Source organism: Ptiloglossa arizonensis, chromosome 9 (assembly GCF_051014685.1).
Source record: "Ptiloglossa arizonensis isolate GNS036 chromosome 9, iyPtiAriz1_principal, whole genome shotgun sequence".
NCBI lineage: Eukaryota > Metazoa > Arthropoda > Insecta > Hymenoptera > Colletidae > Ptiloglossa > Ptiloglossa arizonensis.
Genome location: NC_135056.1, coordinates 17,589,112 through 17,604,929, shown reverse-complemented (window position 1 = coordinate 17,604,929; position 15,818 = coordinate 17,589,112). Strand labels below are relative to the sequence as shown.

Here is a 15,818-nt window from a genome sequence, read left to right as displayed (position 1 = left end):
GATCAAAATAACGTACGTTTATGCGTACGTATGTTTAACAATTCGCGGTAAAAGAATTTAGAGTTCGAAAATGTTAACTTTTCACGACGGTTAGAATTTTTAATCGAATGCAATTTTGCGATCAACAGCGTTCACGGTAAGATAATGTTGTCAGTAAGTTAATTGTCGCGCGTCGTTAACGACGGTTGCGTGAGAAAGGTCATGAATAATTGATACCTATCCGTGAACATCAGGTGACTAAAGTACACGCTGGTAGCCACGAGTCGTTTGGCCACAAATATCAAGTGGGCGACATAGTTGGATGTTTCATTGACGTCGCGGACAGAACGATCAGTAAGAGTCCAATTTTTTCAATAGCCGATCTAGAAGGTCCACTATTTTTTGAGTTTTCACGTCTACTACTATTGTCTTTGTCTCTATATGTTTCTTTCATGTTGACTTGGTTGTTTTTTTCTGCATCCTTGTCCCCGATGTGAATGAAATCGATGGAACTTTCATTCGAAACGTGTGGCTTGATTTCAATCGACGTCGACGGGATCTGCAGTGATTCGTTTCTCAAAGCTACTTGTACAGTGTACCGATTAAGTGTGTATGTCTTCTCCTCATTTCGTTCGAATTCTCGATTACATTGCGCGCACACACACGATACCAACGTTGAATGGAGAGTAGCTTTATCGTTAAGTAACGTCCACGGTTCACGTTGCGTCGCAAATGGAGAAGTGTTGAATTGGTGAAATTTTATTTTAAAGGAGGAAAAAGTATACTCGGGCACAGCCGAAACATTTGGCAAACAATGGCAGGTTGGAGACGTTGTCGGGGTATTCCTGGATCTAATTGACCGAACGATTAGTAAGACGGAATCTTTAAGCGAACGCTTCAGCTGCCATTTCAAGCTACATACACGTATAATTTGAGTCAAGAGATAGACTACTGGATACAGACTTTCTAAACATGCCACAATTTACGATTAAAAAAGAACGGAAATCGGACGAATCCATGATCGACACACGATTAGACGCTCGAAAGTAATTGTTTCCTTTTGACAAAATCTCCTACGGTTGTTACCGATAAAAGAAAAAAAAACAAAAACAAAAAATGAATTTTCTTTCGATATTATTTGATCAGTTCATCGTGTTTTGTACAGTCGACACGAGTGTTGCTCGCTTGATCGCCCAAACTTAGCAGCAAAACCATAAGGAAAGGAAAAATACATTCTGAGAATCGCTTTCGCAAAACAATTACTCATTGTTATCGATTTTATTATTTCATCCATTCACGTCATCGCAGCAGCGCTTTCGTTGACGTCTCATCGCACAATCAACCTGTTACAGCTGGTGTTCTCATTGTTAATAAAATCATACCAGTTCGTCTTAGCGTCACATTAGCTCTTGTCTTTTTTTGGTATCCAGTATTCTACTCATTGTCAGTGTTGTATAGTCAGCCGACAACAGCGCTTTCGTAATTCATACAAATCATACATACTAACTACGTACTAGCAAAGGGTGACCCCGAATTACTATTAAATTTTCACGCGCTCATTTACGCTTGCTTGCTCTAGAACGATATTAAAGTAATAATAATGAAAAAAAAAGAGGCAACAACGGTGAATAATATCTGGGGACGGATTTAACGTAACAAAACGTTCAAAAATATTCCCACGCCAAAACCAACCATTAATCATCCTTCTACTTCTTCGTTGTATCTTCTCCTACGAATTTTATTATTAATTTTTTTTCTCTTCTTACGTACCCTGCTAACAGAACCATCCTTTATATATATATATTTTTTTTTATATTATTTCATTCCACTATCGTCCGCATGCGAGAACGTATTCTACTTGATTAATTTCTGCACCCGCTTTGCATAGTTTTTTGCGTAGATGTATTATATTTATGTTTTAACGATCGTTGCTCGATACAAATTACTAATTAATCGGACATATATATATATATATATATATATATATAATGCTTGAGTACCATTGAGTGCCATCTCTAGAAAATAAATTAGTTCTTTCCACAGTATTGAATTTACCTACGTTAATTAGAATATTCTCTTGCTAATGGTAACTTTCTTATACGCTTCGATATTCGATCGTCAATTGCGTCAGTATAGTGTAATGTTATCCAGGCTTCTCTCTGAACGGAGAATTATTGATGGACGCGTTGGGCGGAGAAACGTCTTTCGCCGATGTTCAAGGCGATTGCTTTGTCCCGGCTTTCACGCTGGGGGTTGGCCAAAAGGCGAAATTAACTTTTGGACAGGACGTGAACACGCTCAAGTTCTTCACCACGTGTGGTTTGCAAGAAGGATACGAGCCGTTCTGCGTGTAAGCGATATTATTACACCGCGTGCTATTCGTCAACGTCTCGCTCGTATTTTCAAAAAAAAACTTATCCATCGTACGTTCGTCCTCGATCTTTCAGAAACATGAATCGTCCGGTGACATACTGGTTCACGAAAGATCAACCGATCTTCGAAAACACCGACGACATGGCCGACACGAGGATAGACGTTGCCAGAATACCAGCTGGTTCCGATACACCGCCTTGTCTGAAGATCTCCCACAACACGTTCGAGACTATGGAAAAAGCGAACTGGGAATTCCTACGATTGTCGTTGCCAGTTATCTGTCAGTCCACGTTCGTCTCCGAGAGCGAGAAATTACGCAGATGGCAGGAGATCAAGATGCGTCAGAACAGGCTGTTGTGCGAGCAGGTGGAACAAGCCCAGCAGGCCGCGCCTTCGGCACACATGGAGCAGATCATGAAGTCTGGTTTCAGTATGAGTGACATTAAAGGTATATGCGTTATTCTTAATACCAGTCAATGTTCCGCTCTTTTAATTAACCGATCAGAGAGAGTGATCGAATCTCTGCAATTTTAGGATTACAAAGAAACTATTCCGAGGATGCGGTAGAAGCGGAAGACATGATGAAGGAGTCGCCTCTTCCCACCCAAAGAAACAAACCATCCAGGCCACCGAGGAAAGGTTCGATCTACGGTTCACGGGGTGGAAACATGGAGAACGCCATCAGCGAGGGTGAAATAAACGGATACGGCGACATGAACGGCGACGTGAAAGACGACAAGAAGAAACGTGGGCGATCACCGTTCCGGTTAGTACGAAAGATCGATTAAAATTGTCCCAATGAAATCTTGGGACGAATTGATTCTGATATTTGAACCTTCCTAGCGAGCATAGCAAAGAGACGGAGGATGCCTCGTAAGTTGAATCAGCAATCCTTTACAGACGATTTGTATTTCCCGACGTTAGTGGTTCGATAGCACACAATTGTTCAGAGAAAGACGCCTCGTTCGTTCGATTTTTCTTCCAACGCCCGTTTCGATTTTACCCTGGCCAATTGGAGCGGGACAGACACGGAGGCTAATTTTCCCGTAAAATTTTTCAGGTTCTTCTCGCGCAAAGCGAAATCTCCGGATGCGAAAGCGAAAACGCCCGAACCACCGGTACGATCCGACGTCTCCGACAAGAGCACCAAGACACTGCAGATGAACAAAGCAAGTAGCCGGCCTCCCCAAGTTCGCATATCAAATGTAAAAACATTTATTTCATTTATTTATCTCGACGATCCGGATCCAACCTGCTTCGTAACATCGGTCCCCGTTCGAGCGCTCAGAGACTAATTACTTGAATCTTTCTCCAGACGGATTTGAAGGTGGTTCCACCTCAAATTCCGGAACGCAACGCGCCGAAAGCGATGTCGGTTCTGAGCGGGTCGGGAGTCGAGGCGATTGGAAACGAAATATACGACTCGGAGTGTCTGAAGCTGATGAACGAGTACTTCTACGGGGTGAGGATCTTCCCTGGACAGGACCCGACTCACGTCTACGTCGGTTGGGTCACCTCCCAGTACCATCTTCACACGAAAGACTTCAATCTGTCGCGCGTGAGGAAAGGATCCGTGGTCATCACCGACGACTACGATCGTCCTGTGGAACAGTACGTTTGAATCGTCTACTTTCGTTATTCTGGACAACCGATTGTCAACTTAGCAGGCTAGAGAATCGACGATTCGATATCTATCTACACCGACAGAGTACTCGATAATCTTTTACGATAGAGTATACTCGATCTAACCGAAGATCTCGAATTATCCTGCTGATTGTTTCTATGTGTAATGATAACTTTATGGAACTATCGCCTGGATATAAATCCTTCTTCTCGTTGCGATCACAGGGTCGACAGACAGAGCTGTTACATGGTGAGAGCGGACGAGCTCTACAACGAAGTAACGCAGGACGCTTCTGGCAAAGGTGCGTCTCAAGGGATGTTCGTCGGATGTTTCGTGGACACGGCGACCGGTTGGGTCTCCTTCACCTGCGAGGGCAAGGAAACGAGCCACAAGTTCAAGATGGAGCCCGACACGAAACTGTTCCCCGCCATCTTCGTGGAGGCTACCAGCAAGGAGATCCTTCAGATCGAACTCGGGAGGACCTCCACGACGTTGCCGTTGTCCGCGGCTGTTCTGCAGAACTCGGAACGTCACGTCATACCGCAGTTCCCGCCCAGATTGAAGGTTCAGTGTCTGAAACCTCATCAATGGGCCAGAGTGCCCAATCAGTCGCTTCAGGTGCACGCTTTGAAGCTGTCCGACATCAGAGGTTGGTCCATGTTGTGCGAGGACGCGATATCGATGCTGGCTCTGCACATTCCAGAAGAGGACAGGTGCATCGACATATTGGAACTCATCGAAATGGACAAATTGCTGAGGTAAACTGTTCGAGACTGTCGAAGCATTGAACAACGATCAATGATATCGATTCCGCTCGATAATTCTGTACTATCCGCTCGCGTTCACTCGATGACGTTCGATTGTTTCCTTTGCTACAGTTTCCACGCGCACACCCTCACCCTGTACGCAGCCCTCTGCTACCAATCCAATTATAGAGCTGCCCACGCTCTGTGCCAACACGTAGACCAGAAACAATTGTTGTACGCGATCCGAGCAGAGTACATGTCCGGGCCCCTACGACAAGGATTCTACGATTTGCTGATCGCTCTGCATCTCGAATCGCACGCAACGACGATGGAAGTGTGCAAGAACGAGTATATCATTCCTTTAGGTAAGATTTCTACCGTAGCGAGTACGAGACCACGTCTCTTGCAACAAGATTGCAACGTGTATTTAATTTGACCGGTCGTTTGCAGGTCAAGAGTTGAACAAGTTATACGAAAACGAAGAAATGAGGCACAGCCTCAGGTACCTAGAAACCGAGTCCGTTCGTCCGCAGATGAAAATGACGGATATCAGGTAAGTGTATAAAAACAAAAATTAAATGTGAACCACCTAACTAATAGTCGACATCAAGGGAAATTCCTTCCAGCGACCAAACGATCGAAAACATAAGGAGCCTCTACAGTCCGTACTTCCCGCTGGACGTGGTACGAGATTACGTGATGCAGGCTTTAAACGAGGCCGTCGAGGTCAATCAAGTACACAATCGAGATCCGATCGGTGGCAGCAATGAGAATCTTTTCCTGTATGTACGATTGTGAACGCGGCGCGCACACGCCTGGGCTATATGTCTGCATGATTAAAGTCTCCGTCGACCGATATCGCGTCAAGAAGAAGATGCTTTCAGGATAATTTACGCTGCTTACTGCTACAGGCTCCCGGATCCGTTTGTACGCTTTTCACTGATACAATGATTTTGCTTTACAGGCCACTTTTGAAACTCGTAGATAGACTACTCCTAGTTGGAATGCTTAGGAACGAAGATATCATGAAGCTTCTCATCATGATTCATCCTGAAACTTGGGACCCAACATTCGACAAAGGTAATGGAAATGCTTCTGGTGTATTTGGATCGTTCACGGTCCAGTGTGACCTAACGTTAACGATCGATTTCAGAGGGAAAAGACGAGCACAAGAAGGGATTGATGCACATGAAAATGGCGGAAGGAGCCAAGCTGCAGATGTGCTACCTTCTTCATCACCTGAACGACATCCAGCTCCGACATCGCGTTGAATCCATCATAGCTTTCAGCCACGACTTCGTCGGCGATCTGCAATCGGATCAGCTTCGTCGTTACATCGAGATCAAGCAGTCCGATTTACCATCGGCGGTGGCAGCGAAGAAGACCAGAGAGTTCCGGTGTCCGCCTCGCGAGCAGATGAACGCGATCTTGAGTTTCAAGAACATGGACTTTGCGGACGATCCGGACAATATCCCCTGCGGGGAAGATTTGATAACCAGGATGAACGAGTTCCACAACAATCTGATGTCCTACGTGTCTCTGCACGCTCTTCAGGAAGCAGCGGATGCCGCCAACGAACCGGAGGAAGAGGTTCAGAAACCTGGCGCGATGAAGAGACTGTTCAATTTCATCAACGCTGTGAAAGAGTTGGAGGAGGAGCCTAAACCGGAACCTGAGCCAGAGAAGAAGACTCCGGAAGGTGAGATCGCGACGCAATGTATCCGTGACGTCCTGTATCGATTCCAAGACCGTTGAAACACTGTATATACTTTCTTGCAGAGGTGTTCCGCAAAGTCCTTATATCGACGATCGTCAGCTGGGCCGAGGAATCCCAAATCGAAACTCCGAAATTGGTACGCGAGATGTTCAGTCTGCTGGTTCGTCAGTACGACACAGTGGGCGAATTGATCAGAGCCCTGGAGAAGACTTACGTGACCAACAGCAAAACGAGGGAAGACGCTGCTTTGATGTGGGTCGGTCTGAGCCAAATTCGCGCGTTACTGCCCGTACAGATGTCCCAGGAGGAGGAGGAGCTGGTCAGAGAGCGTCTCTGGAAGCTGGTGAACAATCACACTTTCTTCCAACATCCTGATCTGATCCGGGTACTGAGGATTCACGAGAACGTCATGGCGATCATGATGAACACGTTGGGTAGACGAGCGCAGGCGCAGTCGGACGCTCAAACTCAGCCCCAGACTACAGAGGGTGAGCCAGCTTCCAAGGAAAAGGACACCTCCCACGAGATGGTGGTGGCGTGTTGCAGATTCCTCTGTTACTTCTGTCGTACGTCCAGGCAGAATCAAAAGGCGATGTTCGATCACTTTGACTTCCTGCTAGAGAACAGTAATATTCTGTTGTCGAGACCGTCTCTGAGAGGATCAACGCCTCTGGACGTGGCTTACTCCTCTCTCATGGAGAACACAGAGCTGGCCTTGGCCCTCAGAGAACATTACCTCGAGAAAATCGCCATTTACTTGTCCCGTTGCGGTTTACAATCGAACTCCGAATTGGTGGAGAAAGGTTATCCTGATCTGGGATGGGATCCGGTGGAGGGTGAACGATATTTGGATTTCTTGAGATTTTGCGTTTGGGTTAATGGTGAGCTTCGAATTTACATCGATGTTGAGCAACGACTAATAGGATCAAATTCCATTCTGAACGACTCGTTTGTCATTTCAGGCGAAAGCGTCGAGGAGAACGCAAACTTGGTGATACGTTTGCTGATCAGAAGACCAGAATGTTTGGGACCAGCGCTCCGTGGTGAGGGCGAGGGTCTATTAAGGGCCATTATAGATGCCAACAAGATGTCCGAACGCATCGCCGACCGACGAAAAGTAAGTTGCGATGTCCAATTGCTAACCACCTCGGGTGAGAGAAAGTAGATTAAAATTTCGACTAACGTTCGATCGACTCGTGAAACAGGTACACGATGAAACGGAGGGCACAGGCGTGATGCAATTCGAGCATCCTCTTCCAGAATCGGACGACGACGAAGACTACATAGACACCGGTGCCGCGATCTTGAATTTCTATTGTACTCTGGTAGATCTATTAGGTCGCTGTGCTCCAGACTCCTCTGTCATCGAGCAAGGTAAGTGAACCTGGAGTTACTTTCATCCTCCCCCCTGAACCACAGTACTATAAATTTAATAGAAACATTCAACGCCACGGTCGTAAGTATCATCGCTTAATGGTAGTACATGCTTCATTTTTTCATCAAAATTCAAAACATTGAAAGCCATAGACGCGGTTATTTTCATTTATAAATTGTGACCCTTATTTATCACGTTTATCCTTAATGATTTCACAGAAAAACGTAACTGGAAAGAATTATTTATCTAATAAGAGTGTTTATTTTTTACCGAGCAACAGAGGCTTCTACAGAATCCGTCGGTAATATATACGAAATAAAAGTTTTTCTTTGCTTTGAGATTGTGTTTTGCGAAAGGGATTAAATTCGAGGACAATTTTCAGGGAAGAACGAGTCTCTGCGAGCGAGAGCTATTCTACGTTCGTTGGTGCCACTTGACGATCTACAGGGTGTCCTGTCGTTGAGGTTCACTCTGCTGAACCCCGCCGCTGGCGAGGAGAAGCCAAAGAGCGACATGCCATCTGGTTTGATACCAGGACACAAGCAAAGTGTCGTCCTATTTCTGGAGCGGGTTTACGGCATCGAAACGCAAGAATTGTTCTTCAAGATACTCGAGGAAGCATTCTTACCCGATCTTCGAGCCGCTACTATGCTCGACAGAGTGAGTAACGACGAACTTTCATCGTTCTATTATTTACCAGACACACTAGACATTGAAAGCAAAGTTTCTGTGGCCTGACGTCCAACGATTGCCGTGTTCCAAAATTGTGATCTCTTCAGAACGACGGATACGAGTCCGACATGGCCCTGGCGATGAATCGTTACATCGGGAACAGTATTCTACCTCTGCTGATCAAGCATTCCAAGTTCTACAACGAGGCGGACAATTATGCCAGTTTACTGGACGCCACCCTACACACCGTCTATCGACTGAGCAAGAACAGAATGCTAACGAAGGGTCAACGTGAAGCTGTGTCGGACTTCCTAGTAGCTCTGACCAGGTAAACACAAACTTCTTTGAAACATGATTAAAATAATTAACGGAATCGTTTTGTTGCTTAACAAGAGAAGTCCACGAGTTAAATGTCTCGTAAGTTCTATCAATATTATTTTAAACCGCTTACCCCCTGCCTACGACAATCGTCACAGATAATAAGCTATGAGGGCAATCGGCGCTTATAGTATTCGTTATTATCGATACACTCTGGTCACAATTCGCTACTAATTTTCTCTTCTTTTTAGCCAAATGCAACCCAGCATGCTGTTGAAACTTCTTCGAAAGTTAACCGTAGACGTGTCCAAGCTGTCGGAGTACACCACCGTTGCTCTAAGGGTGAGTTCGATCGTTTCATAATGTTCGAGAAATATGGATCGTGATCAAGTCTTGTCTAAAGAATACTGAAAATTTCTATTTCGTACAAATGACCAGCGTTCAACTTTACTTTGTAGTTGTTGACACTGCATTACGATCGTTGCGCAAAATACTACGGATCAACCGGTGGTCAAGGTGCATACGGCGCTTCAAGCGACGAAGAGAAGCGTCTGACCATGGTCCTCTTCAGCAACATCTTCGATTCGTTATCCAAGATGGATTACGAGCCAGAGTTGTTTGGAAAGGCTTTGCCTTGCCTCACGGCCATTGGTTGCGCTCTGCCGCCCGATTACTCGTTATCCAAGAACTACGACGACGAGTGGTATGGGAGCAAATCAGCATCCACGCAGTCACCGGATGGACCCTACAATCCACAGCCAATCAATACATCGAGGTAATTCTTCCCTCCAAATCCGCGCAAAACGATAATCAATTTTGAATCACATTTATTTCTCTCCATCTTCGACAGCGTGGTCCTCAACAACGACCTCAATCAAATAGTGCAAAAGTTCTCGGAGCATTATCACGACGCTTGGGCTAGTCGGAAGTTAGAAAACGGTTGGACTTACGGTGATCAGTGGTCGGACGCGAATAAAACTCATCCCAGATTGAAGCCCTACAACATGCTGAACGATTACGAGAGGGAACGTTACAAAGAGCCAGTTAGGGAAAGCTTAAAGGCTTTGTTGGCTATAGGATGGAGCGTGGAGCACGCAGAGGTGGACGTACCTTCGACCAATCGCAGTTCTATGAGAAGATCATCAAAAAGTCAAGTAAGTCGACGCTCCGTTTCGAGAATACGTAGCTCGATGGATCAACGTTTATTCTATGTCGCTGTGACAACATTTTAGGGTGATTCGGCAAATCCATTCAATTACAATCCTCACCCGGTCGATATGACCAACTTGACACTCAGCAGAGAAATGCAGAACATGGCCGAACGGCTTGCGGACAACGCACACGACATCTGGGCTAAGAAGAAAAAGGAGGAACTCATCACTTGCGGTGAGTACCAACGAAAAGTAGACAGGAATTTCGTTCGTCAACATTAGGGTTTTAATCGAAACACTCCATCGTCTTTACCAGGAGGTGGTATTCATCCTCAGTTGGTACCGTACGACCTACTCACCGACAAAGAGAAACGGAAGGATCGCGAACGTTCCCAGGAATTCCTCAAGTACTTGCAGTACCAAGGTTACAAGCTACATAAACCGAATCGAGGCGGAGAATCAGAGGTAGCCACGGCTGGAGCATCTGTGGAGCTACGATTCGCCTACTCGTTGTTGGAGAAACTGATAGCCTACTTGGACAAGGCAACGATCAACATGAAGCTGTTGAAACCTTCCGATACGTTCAGTCGACGTAACAGCTTCAAGACCTCCACGCAGGACATCAAGTTCTTTAGCAAGGTGGTCCTGCCGTTAATGGAGAAATATTTCAGCACCCATAGGAATTATTTCATCGCGGTAGCCACAGCGACCAACAACGTCGGTGCTGCGTCCTTGAAGGAGAAGGAAATGGTGGCGGCTCTTTTCTGCAAACTGGCCAGTCTGTTGAGATCCAGATTCGCTGCCTTTGGCCCGGACGTCAGGATCACCGTTCGTTGTCTTCAAGTATTGGTCAAGGGCATAGACGCGAAGAGCTTGGTGAAGAATTGCCCCGAGTTCATTCGAACGTCTATGCTGACCTTCTTTAATAACACTGCCGACGATCTGGGACACACGATTCTGAATCTTCAAGAGGGTAAATACAGCTATCTGAGAGGCACGCATTTGAAGACCTCGACGTCCTTGTCGTACATCGACAGCGTCATTCTACCGGTACTCACGGCCATGTTCGATCATTTGGCTGCATGCGAGTACGGCAGTGACCTGTTACGTAAGTAGAACGATCTTCGAATTGGATCCATTTGCGTGTTGATCGCGATTTAATCTCCGTGTTTTATCGTCGACAGTGGATGAAATTCAAGTGGCGTCCTACAAAATGCTGGCGTCTCTGTACACACTCGGTGTGGACTCCACCCTGACCCACGACAGGAAGTACTTGAAGACGGAAATCGAACGTCACAAGCCCAACTTGGGTTCCTGTTTGGGTGCGTTTTCGAGTTGCTTCCCCGTAGCCTTCCTGGAACCGCATCTGAACAAGCACAATCAGTATTCCCTTCTAAATCGTATCGCCGATCATTCCTTGGAAGCGCAGGACATAATGACGAAAATGGAGTCGAGTATGCCGACCTTAGAAACGATCCTGACGGAAGTGGACCAATTCGTCGAATCCGAGAAGACCTACAACGATCTTCCACACGTCGTTGACGTCATCCTGCCTCTACTTTGCTCTTATTTGCCATTCTGGTGGGCCCAGGGCCCTGACAACGTGAATCCAACGGAGGGGACGTACGTCAGTATGGTCACCAGCGATCACATGAATCAACTTCTGAAGAACGTGCTGAAGTTGATCAAGAAGAATATCGGCAACGAGAACGCCCCGTGGATGACGCGAATCGCCGCCTACACCCAACAGATCATCATCAATTCGTCCGAGGAGTTGTTGAAGGATCCCTTCTTGCCGCTCGCCGAACGCGTCAGAAAGCGTACCGATAACATGTTCCACAAGGAAGAGTCTCTACGTGGTTTCATCAAATCGTCCACCGACGACACGTCGCAGGTCGAAGCGCAGATCCAGGAAGACTGGCAACTCCTTGTCCGCGATATCTACTCGTTCTATCCCCTCCTGATCAAATACGTCGATCTGCAAAGGAATCACTGGCTGAGGAACAACATCCCCGAAGCCGAGGACCTTTACAATCACGTGGCAGCGATATTCAACATCTGGTCCAAGTCGCAGTACTTCTTGCGCGAGGAGCAGAACTTCATATCCGCCAACGAGATCGACAACATGGTGCTCATCATGCCGACAGCGACCAGAAGACCGGCCGCCATCTCAGATGGTACCGCACCTTCTGGCGGTGGCAAGGTAGGTAAAGATGACAAGTCGATCGCGCAGGGACGTGTCTTAATATTACGATTCGACCCACAGAAAAAAAAGAAACATCGCGACAAGAAGAGAGACAAGGACAAAGAGGTGCAAGCATCCCTGATGGTGGCTTGCTTGAAGAGGTTGCTACCGGTAGGTTTGAACCTGTTCGCTGGTCGTGAGCAGGAACTGGTGCAGCACTGCAAAGACAGATTCCTGAAGAAGATGCCCGAGTACGACATCGCCGAATTCGCGAAGACACAGCTGACATTGCCCGACAAGATCGACCCGGCGGACGAGATGTCTTGGCAGCATTATTTGTATTCGAAGTTAGGTCAGAAGAAGGACTGTATGGAACTGGTGAAGGCGCAACAGTTGGAGGAAGTCGTTGCAAGGATCACCGACATGGCCAAAGTTCTCTACGGTCTACACATGGTAAGTGGAGGTGTCCATGGTCGCTACTAATCGTTGAATTTAACATATTTCACGATCACTGTTTCTCAGATAAGTAAAGTTGCTCCGTTGGAGGATTCGATCGATTCATTTAGCAATTTTGTGTTCTCGAGTAGATAGATCATCCGCAACAGCAGAGCAAGGGTCAATATCGATCCGTGGTGTCGATACAACGTAAACGAGCCGTGATCGCTTGTTTCCGTCAAACTTCCCTACATTCCTTGCCCAGGTATCCTCTTTTGGTTTGATCGCGTTAACTGGTGTTCCGCGAGAGTTGCGTTTGCTTCGGACGCGATCGACGCGAAATCGGTTTCATCGTCCGCTCCTTAAGCTTTCGTTGCATCGATTTAATCACACTTATCGTTTTGTTTTACGTTCGATTATGTTTTGCATTACGTTTACCGTTAACCGTGAACCAGTAACCGGTACTTGGTTTGGTTCGGTGTTTTCCACGAGGGCTTGTATACGAGCTGGGACGATTAACGTCGATGTAATCGACGTCGTGTACCTTGATTGTTTCGTTAGTGGTCTAACAACGATAGTTGTGTGTGCATGCTGCTAAAAGGCAACGAAACCTCCACCATCTCGGGATGGATGGAAGCGTGTGTTGTGCGCGGCCAGAAAGAGGGCAGCAATTGCATGTCTACGTAGCGAGCCGCTTTACAAGTTACGAAGGTAAGGTAACATTTTCATCGCGGCGTAACGCGGTCCCGTTTTGAGTAATCGTTGCCATTTTGTCGTTTCAGGCATCGAGCTATAAATATTTTCGCACGAACGTACTACGAGCTCTGGTTGCAGGACGAGAACGTCGGTCAGGAAGTGATGATTGAAGACCTTACGGTAAACAATCGTCGATTTTGATTTTCGAACACGTTCGATCGAGCAAGTTGTCGCGATCGTCGCCCTGATCGATCTCTCTTCGTTTGCCCCGTAGCAATCTTTCGAGGACGCTGAACTGAAGAAAATGGACAAAGACGAAGATGAGAGTAAACCAGACCCGCTCACGCAATTGGTAACAACGTTCTGTCGGGGTGCGATGACAGAACGGTCCGGTGCTCTTCAAGAAGATCCTTTGTATATGAGCTACGCGCGAATCATATCGAAATCTTGCGGCGAGGAAGAGGAGGAAGGGGAAGAGGAAGGTGGGGGTGGTGAAGAGGAAGGGGGTGCCTCGATCCACGTAAGTATCCGTTCGCAGACTCTGCTCTCGGAAACTCTCGTTAAACGGATCTAATGCCAAAACGTACTTACACGATGCATAAGGAAAGTGAGAGTTACGAAAAAACTATCCGCTGTATTTCTAAACTTATTAACAACTTCCTGTATTTTTCTTGCGCACTAACCTTGTAGCCGGCACATAAGCTACTTTTGGTAAGAATAGATAATTATCGCGGAAATTCATTCGCATCCATATGTACTGGCCCTGACTCAGACTTGGAAATGCAATGCAACGGTTGCTGAGTACAACCTTCTCTGTGTAGTTTCCCCAATTACAATTTAAATGTGTACGGTCAAACACACCCACACACACATATGTACGTAACGATATGTAAATATGCTTGCGTCGAAGATGTCCGAATCCTCGATCGTTAGTAAAGCAACTTCCACTGTGTTCCACACTGTGTGTCCTCTGTTGTGTTCCTTGTTGCTGTTCCTCGTGTCACCCAAGCCATTGATTATTGCCGACGATCTTGACCGACTAATACTTTTTTAATGCTCTCCTGAAGCGACCAATGTATAAACTCATGGTAAGACACTTGTGTACGCGCTTGGATTTCACGATTCAAGGATGCATCCATTGTTTGTTTTGTTTTCGCAGGAACAAGAAATGGAGAAGCAGAAGCTCCTCTTCCATCAAGCGCGTCTGGCGAATCGCGGTGTAGCGGAGATGGTGTTGCTTCACATATCGGCCTGCAAGGGTTTGCCCAGCGAGATGGTCATGAAGACCTTGGAACTAGGAATCTCCATCTTGCGGGGCGGTAACATCGAGATCCAACGAGGAATGCTGAACCACTTGAAGGAGAAGAAGGATGTGGGTTTCTTCACCTCGATAGCCGGTCTGATGAACTCGTGCAGTGTCCTGGACCTGGACGCTTTCGAGAGGAACACAAAAGCGGAGGGATTGGGCGTGGGTTCCGAGGGCGCAGCAGGCGAGAAGAACATGCACGATGCGGAGTTCACGTGTGCCCTGTTTCGGTTCATCCAACTCACCTGCGAGGGCCACAATCTCGGTAGGCTGTTTCATTCTCGAAGATCACGCGCGATAATGAAAATTATACAGGGCAATTCTCTCAGCAGTGGACTCGAGAACAGTGTTGAAACAGGATCTAAATGCTTCAACGATTATCCAGTGTTTGTGTACAGTGACGAAATAGCCAATACCTCCGTTGGAGTGTTTAGGCCCTGTTTTTAAGTCCACTGGCAAAAGAATCACCCTGTACGCAGTAGGTACACGGTGATAAAAAATGTCCCATCTCGACAGACTGGCAGAACTATCTAAGAACACAGGCCGGTAACACGACGACGGTGAACGTGGTCATCTGCACCGTCGATTACCTTCTGCGACTCCAGGAGTCGATCATGGATTTCTACTGGCACTACTCTAGCAAAGAGCTCATCGACCCGGCCGGCAAAGCCAACTTCTTCAAAGCTATAGGCGTTGCCAGTCAAGTCTTCAACACCCTCACCGAAGTGATTCAGGGACCCTGCGCGCAGAATCAACAGGCCTTGGCGCACTCCCGATTGTGGGACGCGGTCGGTGGTTTCCTCTTTCTGTTCTCTCACATGCAGGACAAGCTGTCGAAACACTCGAGTCAGGTGGATCTTCTCAAGGAGTTGCTGAACCTGCAGAAGGACATGATCACCATGATGCTCTCCATGCTGGAAGGTATTTCTCCTCGATTCCAGAATGTGCTCCACACTGTTCGAGTTACGTTAGTTGTTACTTCATGGCGTTCTCTCGTCGCAGGTAACGTTGTTAACGGAACGATCGGAAAGCAGATGGTGGACACCCTGGTGGAATCGGCGGGCAACGTCGAATTGATTCTCAAGTACTTCGACATGTTCTTGAAGCTGAAAGATCTGGTATCGTCGCCGAGCTTTTTGGAAGTGGATCTCAATAGCGATGGCTGGGTGTACCCGAAGGATTTCAAAGAGAAAATGGAACAACAGAAGAGCTACACCAAGTAAGTTCTTCCAGGCGTGTAA

At 46.7% G+C, this 15,818-nt stretch overlaps 1 protein-coding gene across 14 annotated transcripts in view; it reads left to right on the top strand.

Annotated features, from left to right (window-relative positions):
• Ryr (Ryanodine receptor) overlaps positions 1 to 15,818 on the top strand; it is a 38,892-nt gene that overhangs the window by 18,349 nt on the left and 4,725 nt on the right. For 2 of the 14 annotated variants that reach the window (XM_076319784.1, XM_076319780.1), the window contains 30 exons: positions 750 to 849; positions 2,131 to 2,329; positions 2,427 to 2,800; positions 2,887 to 3,118; positions 3,413 to 3,557; positions 3,668 to 3,963; positions 4,201 to 4,734; positions 4,855 to 5,087; positions 5,173 to 5,275; positions 5,349 to 5,504; positions 5,687 to 5,802; positions 5,876 to 6,421; positions 6,502 to 7,320; positions 7,402 to 7,556; positions 7,645 to 7,813; positions 8,197 to 8,474; positions 8,594 to 8,814; positions 9,056 to 9,146; positions 9,263 to 9,579; positions 9,655 to 9,958; positions 10,037 to 10,190; positions 10,272 to 11,063; positions 11,140 to 12,158; positions 12,222 to 12,593; positions 12,728 to 12,840; positions 13,358 to 13,451; positions 13,546 to 13,791; positions 14,431 to 14,842; positions 15,094 to 15,498; positions 15,580 to 15,796. In XM_076319784.1, the coding sequence (XP_076175899.1) occupies positions 750 to 849; positions 2,131 to 2,329; positions 2,427 to 2,800; positions 2,887 to 3,118; positions 3,413 to 3,557; positions 3,668 to 3,963; positions 4,201 to 4,734; positions 4,855 to 5,087; positions 5,173 to 5,275; positions 5,349 to 5,504; positions 5,687 to 5,802; positions 5,876 to 6,421; positions 6,502 to 7,320; positions 7,402 to 7,556; positions 7,645 to 7,813; positions 8,197 to 8,474; positions 8,594 to 8,814; positions 9,056 to 9,146; positions 9,263 to 9,579; positions 9,655 to 9,958; positions 10,037 to 10,190; positions 10,272 to 11,063; positions 11,140 to 12,158; positions 12,222 to 12,593; positions 12,728 to 12,840; positions 13,358 to 13,451; positions 13,546 to 13,791; positions 14,431 to 14,842; positions 15,094 to 15,498; positions 15,580 to 15,796 (9,212 nt within the window). Of the gene's footprint in view, positions 1 to 233; positions 334 to 749; positions 850 to 2,130; positions 2,330 to 2,426; positions 2,801 to 2,886; positions 3,119 to 3,412; positions 3,558 to 3,667; positions 3,964 to 4,200; positions 4,735 to 4,854; positions 5,088 to 5,172; positions 5,276 to 5,333; positions 5,505 to 5,686; positions 5,803 to 5,875; positions 6,422 to 6,501; positions 7,321 to 7,401; positions 7,557 to 7,644; positions 7,814 to 8,094; positions 8,116 to 8,196; positions 8,475 to 8,593; positions 8,815 to 9,055; positions 9,147 to 9,262; positions 9,580 to 9,654; positions 9,959 to 10,036; positions 10,191 to 10,271; positions 11,064 to 11,139; positions 12,594 to 12,727; positions 12,841 to 13,176; positions 13,287 to 13,357; positions 13,452 to 13,545; positions 13,792 to 13,961; positions 13,983 to 14,338; positions 14,360 to 14,430; positions 14,843 to 15,093; positions 15,499 to 15,579; positions 15,797 to 15,818 lie in introns of all 14 variants that reach the window. The other 12 variants (XM_076319783.1, XM_076319787.1, XM_076319786.1 and 9 more) reach the window with 9 other exon arrangements.